This window comes from Plasmodium reichenowi, chromosome 12, assembly GCF_001601855.1.
Source record: "Plasmodium reichenowi strain SY57 chromosome 12, whole genome shotgun sequence".
Taxonomy (NCBI): domain Eukaryota; phylum Apicomplexa; class Aconoidasida; order Haemosporida; family Plasmodiidae; genus Plasmodium; species Plasmodium reichenowi.
This window is the reverse complement of record NC_033657.1, coordinates 1,611,829-1,618,671: the sequence shown is the minus strand read 5'-3', so window position 1 is coordinate 1,618,671 and position 6,843 is coordinate 1,611,829. Positions and strand designations below refer to the sequence as shown.

Genomic DNA, 6,843 nt, shown 5'->3' with positions numbered 1-6,843 from the left:
TTTTTTTTTTTTTTTTTTTTTTTTTTTTTTTTTTTTTTTTTTTTTTTTTTTTTTTTTTTTTTTTTTTTTTTTTTTTTTTTTTTTTTTTTTTTTTTTTTTTTTTTTTTTTTAATTTGATACATTAAAAAATCTTATTGCATCTTTTAATACTTGATATGTTATATATAAAAAAAAAAAATGCTTTGATTTTTTTCTCTTGTACAGGTAAAAAGATTTTAGTATTAGACAGAAACCACTATTATGGTGGAGAAACTGCATCATTGAATTTAACAAATTTGTATAATACTTTTAAGCCAAGTAATATTTATATATGACATCATATATATATATATATGTATATATTTTTTTTTTTTGTGTTTGTGCATATACTTGTTACAAAGATATAATAATTATTTCACAATGTTTTATATATTTATGCCCACTTTTTCTTGCCCCTTTAGAGGAGAACATTCCAAGCAAGTATGGAGAGAATAGACATTGGAATGTAGACTTAATTCCGAAGTTTATTTTGGTTGGAGGTAATTTAGTAAAAATATTAAAAAAGACTAGAGTAACAAATTATTTGGAATGGCTTGTTGTAGAAGGGTCATATGTTTATCAACATCAAAAGAAAGGATTTTTATCTTCTGAAAAATTTATTCATAAGGTGCCTGCTACCGATATGGAAGCTTTAGTTTCTCCATTATTATCGTTAATGGAAAAAAATAGATGTAAAAATTTTTACCAGTATGTAAGTGAATGGGATGCAAATAAAAGGAATACATGGGATAATTTAGATCCATATAAATTAACAATGTTGGAAATATATAAGCACTTTAATTTGTGTCAATTAACTATAGATTTTTTAGGACATGCTGTGGCTTTATATTTGAATGATGATTATTTAAAACAACCAGCATATTTAACTTTAGAAAGAATAAAATTATATATGCAGTCTATATCAGCTTTTGGTAAATCTCCATTTATATATCCATTATATGGTTTAGGTGGTATACCCGAAGGTTTTTCCCGTATGTGTGCAATAAACGGAGGTACATTTATGTTAAATAAAAATGTTGTAGATTTTGTTTTTGATGATGATAATAAAGTATGTGGTATAAAATCAAGTGATGGTGAAATTGCTTATTGTGATAAAGTTATATGTGATCCAAGTTATGTTATGCATTTAAAAAATAAAATTAAAAAAATTGGACAAGTCATAAGATGTATATGTATTTTAAGTAATCCAATACCAGAAACTAATCAAACCAATAGCTGTCAAATTATTATTCCACAAAATCAATTAAATAGAAAAAGTGATATATATATTAATCTTGTTTCCTTTCAACATGGTGTTACACTTAAAGGAAAATATATCGCCATCGTATCAGCAACAGTAGAAACAAACAATCCAATAAAAGAAATCGAAAAACCACTAGAACTCTTGGGAACAATTGAAGAAAAATTTGTCAAAATTTCAGATTTGTATGTATCTACCAGCAAAAAACCAGATGACAATATTTTTGTTACTTCTTCATATGATGCTACTTCGCATTTTGAGACAGCAACAAATGACCTTTTACAAATATGGGAAAATTTATGGGGACAAAAATTAAATTTTGACGATTTAAATACAAATGCTGATGGAGAAGCTCCAGATTTTAACTGACGTAAAAATATATATATATATATATATATATATATATATATATATATATACATATTCATTTTACAAATGTGCATGTGAATCAATCAATTTATACGTTTATATATATGTTTATATAGTTTATATTTGTACATATAGACATTTATAATTACATGCTAATTTTTTTTTTTTTTTTTTTTTTGCTGTTTTATGTAATGGTGCCATTACTTATAAAAGGCACTTTTAAAATGCATTATATATAAAAATGTAACATTCTTTTATATTATTTGAATTATAGTTTTGATTATAAAAATTAATTCCTGACAATTTTTTGTTTTCGCATAATCAAATAATATACATATATATATATATATATATATATACTTATATTTATATAATTATATAATTATTTAGTTATTTTTGAAAAAAAATCATAAATATAAAATGAGACAAGATTTAATTAAATTGATCCAGAGTACAATATACATGTTTCATATGTTGTACTAACTTAAATATAAATATAACTTTATATCTTTAAGTATTAATATTTTTATTATAAAAAGAATAATTAATTTCAAAGTTAAATTTTTCTTTCCAAAAATTAAATGATAAAGAGTGGTTGTTATATATATGAAAAAAAAATTAAAAAAAAAAAAAAAAAAAAAAAATACACATATATATGTACAAAGAAATGAGTATTCAATTTAATATATGATTGTATGTATGTACATATATATATATATATATATATATATATGTACAATTTTGTTCTTGTATTTACTCTATTTATTTATATTAAAATTGATACTTCAAAAATTTTAATACATATTATATAAATATATTATACATAATATACTTACATATGTTCTATTGATTTTAATTTTAATTTTTTCTTTTTTAAAATTGGTTATTCATTCTGTTTTGTTTTTGTTGGTTAGTGTTAATCATGGGATTATGTACTTTCATGTTGCTAATATTTATACCCAAGGATTTGATCATACGTAATGTATCAGGTTCTACATAAATTACGCTAACATCAATTTGTGATTTTTCTGGGACAAAATCTAAACGTCTTTCTCTTTCTTCTTCTTGTAATTTCAAACTAATACCACGTACAGGTCCCTTTTGTATTCTTTTCATTAAGTGAGTAACAAAACCAGCAACTTTATTTTTCATTCTCTTTGAGGGAATTATGGCTACTTCCTCTGTTATCTTTTTGTTAATTTGAAAATCTAGAGTTAATTTGGCATAGTACTTTTCTACAATTTGCCTTGCAGCTCTTTTAATAGTTTTAGTTCTGACTCTTCCCTAAAAGGTCATAAAAAAAAAAAAAAAAAAATTTAATAATATGCATATAAACATAATATATATTTATGTAATATATATATAATATATATATATATTCCAAATAAAATATGTACAGAAAAAATAATTGTGATCAAACCATTTCTGGATGATATACAATTTATTCCTTTATTAATAATATTATTTTTTATATTTATTATTTTATTTTTCTTTCTTTCTTTTTTTTTTTTCTGATTTTATATTTTCGATTTGTTCTTATGTTTTCACAGTTTTAAATATAATAACATAAAATAAAACAAATATATATATATATTTATATATATATATATATTATATATTATATTTTAAAAAGATACATTTATATATTTAAAATTTACAAAAAGCTTAGAAAATATTAATTATATTCTTACCATTTTTCTGCATCAAAATTTATAATATATTTATTTAAATTTTTGTGTTTCGTTTTTGAAAAATTATATGTTTTATAAAATATATATATATTTATTTAAATAAATATTTATATAATTATATTTTTATTAAGATTAAAGAAAAATAAAAAAGGAAATCTATCTTTTTTTAATTTTATTATTTTTTTTTAAATCATTATAATATATATTAAAAAAATGTATATTATTATATAAATATTTATTATATATATTAATATATATATATATATAATATATATTATATATATATTTTTTTTTTTTTTTTTTTTCCTCTTTTTTTGTGTTGGAAATAAGTTAATACCTTTTTTTTTTTTTTTGTTTGTTTTTAGTTATGAGAAGAAAAAAAAATCTCCTTTTGCTTATTATTAATTTTTTTGATGTATACTTATATTGGATATATGTAATACTAATTTATAAAAATTAAAGAATAATATATTTATATATTAGTGCCTTAAAATATAATATATATATATATATATTATTATATATTATTTAAAATAATAATCATAAAATTAAATATAATATGGTATATTATAAATATATCATCATCACATATATTGATTGAAATATATAATTTTATTATGTTTTTCTATATTTTATTTTGTATTATTAAATCTATATTATATAATAATGTATATATAATAAAAAATCATATTGTATATTATTTATATATATAAATTTATATATATTCTCTCACTGTAAGCTTAAAATTTTAAACCCCTTTAATTACAAATTATATTTTTTTAAGGTACATAATACAAGCAATAAATATTTATATATAATATTATATATATATATATATATATATATATATATATAATATATATATATAATATATATTTATAATATAATGAATAGAATAGCCTGTTTATATATTTTAAAAAATCATATAGTTATATATTAAAATAATATATAAAATATAAATAAAGTATTTTATTTTTCTATATTTTCATTAATAATTATTATTTCGTCAGTATTTAAAAAAAAAAAACAAAAAATATTAAAAAAAAATAAAAATAAGAAAATAAAATACATGACTTAATTTAAAATATAATTTATGAAATGCACAAATGAAAGAAAATATATAAATATATATTTTAAAAAATCACAAAAAAAAAAAAAAATAAAAAATTAATATTATACATATATTATATTATATATGTATATGTAATATTATTTATATTTAATAAAACATATTAATATAAAAAAAAGGACGTATTTTTTTTTTTTTTTTTCTTTTCCTTTATTTATAACAAAATAAAATATCATATTGTTGCCTTTTCATATTTTTAACCTTTTTTGAACACATTCTATTCTATCTTTCCACACATGTTCGTTAAAATCGTCATACTTTTGTAGATACCTATAACACTGTTAAATGATAAAAAAAAAAAAAAATATATATGTATATATATATATATATATTGTATACATTTATATATATGTTAAAACATATAATGTAAATCCTTTATATCTATAATTAATAATAACATTCATACACCATATACATTTTATATATGTTCCCATATTTTTTTTTTTTTTTTTTTTTTCCATATTTACCTCCATTTCGTCATCATAAGATCCATTGTAAGAATAAAGTTGTGAAAGGAAGACTAGAACAAATTTTGATTTGTGCTGAATTTTTATTAGTTCATTTTTAATGTAGTTAACAAGAGGAATTTGGAAAATATTTTTCTCGTCATGTTTATATGTTTCTTCTTTTTTCTCATATTGTATATTTAATTCTGTATTTTTTTGTTTTATTTGGCTGGCATTTTGATATAAGTTAATATATAAAAAAACCATATGAATAAAATAATTAAAAATAGCTTGGTTGTCATAAAATTGATTTGCATATGTAAAACAAAAATAAATTTCTTTCTGCATTTTTGCTAAATCATGAAAATAACTTAATTTGTTAAATATAAAATATCTATATACCCACAATGAATTATTATATATATCAATAGTTAATAAATAATTAATAAAACAAAATTCATGTAATATAATATTATGTTTTTTACATATATATTCATTTTGTAAAATATTAAATTTATCTATAAGCCATGTTTTAGTAGCCCAAGAATTATAATTTTTCATATCAATAAATATATCACAATTATTATATAATAATTCTTCATATAAAAAATTATCTATATTAATTATTTCATTTGGTAATAAAGAATTTTTAAAGAATATATTATTATTAATAATATTTCCTAATTTTTCATAAATATATATATTATTTCTATTATTTTCTTGTCCTTCTTCAAAATCCGTATCATCACAATTACTTATAAAACCATCATCATCGTTATAAAAATTATCATGTATATTATATGAATTATCACTGTTCATTTCTTCTTCTGAACTTATAAAATTCTTTTCATCATCGAATGAAGATATATAATTATTTTCCATTTCTATATTATATTCATTTAAATTGTCATTTTTATTATCTATATTTTTTCCGTCCTCAATATAGATATTATAATTACATTCATTATCTCTTTTGTTATTTTTTTTTCTATAATTCATTTTATATATATACTCGATTAGCCATCTTCTATGGAACCAGCTCTGAAAACTTTTAATATTATCACTTATAATGTATTTTGTAAATTTTAAATCATTCAATAGATTTAAATTTAATTTCTTTAAACATTTTCTTCTGTACACCCATGCACTATAATAAGAAGAATTCATTTTTATAACATAACTACATATAATATAACCTTCAAAAGAATATTCTTTTTTTTCTATTAAGGATGATAACAAGCAAAATAACATCTTTTCCCTATCACTATAATATGTATTTATTATACTAATCTTTTCTTTATTTTTTATATCACCCTTCTCATCAATTAAATATTTCTTAGCATCTTCTTCTAAATCTTTTATTTCTATAACAAATTTTTTCTGTTCCATCATATTAAACATATCATTATTCAAAGGTTCGAACTGTTCGTCATCCAAATTTTCAGGATAACTCACACCGAACTTTTTCTTATATGCATACAAGCATCGATTTTCCATTTGTTAAAGTCTCATTCAATTTAACATAATCAAAAAAAATATATAATAAGCATAAATATAAACAATGAAATATTATATATATTATATATATGTATATATTTATATTTATATGTCATATAAATATAAACTTAAAAAAATTAATATATATATATATATATATATATATATATATATATATATATATATATATATATATATTATCGGGTTACATTTACATTTCCAATTTTTTCTTTAAACATAATATATATTTTTAATTTCGTATTTACAGAATTTCCGCTTTTTTATTTTTTTTTATATTTTTTTATTTTTTTTTATATTTTTTTATTTTTTTTTATATTTTTTTATTTTTTTTTATTTTTTTTTATTTTTTTTTATATTTTTTTATTTTTTTTTATTTTTTTTTTTTTTTTTTTTTTTTTTTTTTTTTTTTTT

At 17.9% G+C, this 6,843-nt stretch overlaps 3 protein-coding genes across 3 annotated transcripts in view; 1 reads left to right on the top strand and 2 right to left on the bottom strand.

Moving 5' to 3' along the window:
• Nucleotides 1-1,648, top strand: part of PRSY57_1242200 (rab specific GDP dissociation inhibitor) — a gene marked incomplete at both ends in the record, with an annotated part of 2,479 nt that extends 831 nt beyond the window's left edge. Inside the window, 2 exons of the mRNA XM_020115097.1 lie at nucleotides 205-297; nucleotides 441-1,648. Of these exons, the coding sequence (XP_019970250.1) occupies nucleotides 205-297; nucleotides 441-1,648 (1,301 nt within the window). The remainder of the gene's footprint in view (nucleotides 1-204; nucleotides 298-440) is intronic.
• Nucleotides 1,649-2,521: 873 nt separating this feature from the next.
• On the bottom strand, nucleotides 2,522-3,342 carry PRSY57_1242100 (40S ribosomal protein S17, putative; the record flags this gene model as incomplete). The annotated part of the gene is made up of 2 exons (XM_012908834.1): nucleotides 2,522-2,932; nucleotides 3,340-3,342. 2 exons carry the CDS (start codon nucleotides 3,340-3,342, stop codon nucleotides 2,522-2,524), a joined length of 414 nt encoding a protein of 137 aa, XP_012764288.1.
• A 1,314-nt stretch (nucleotides 3,343-4,656) lies between these two features.
• PRSY57_1242000 (protein geranylgeranyltransferase type II, alpha subunit, putative) lies at nucleotides 4,657-6,411 on the bottom strand (the record flags this gene model as incomplete). The annotated part of the gene is made up of 2 exons (XM_012908833.2): nucleotides 4,657-4,746; nucleotides 4,936-6,411. 2 exons carry the CDS (start codon nucleotides 6,409-6,411, stop codon nucleotides 4,657-4,659), a joined length of 1,566 nt encoding a protein of 521 aa, XP_012764287.2.
• Between the last annotated feature and the right edge of the window lie 432 nt (nucleotides 6,412-6,843).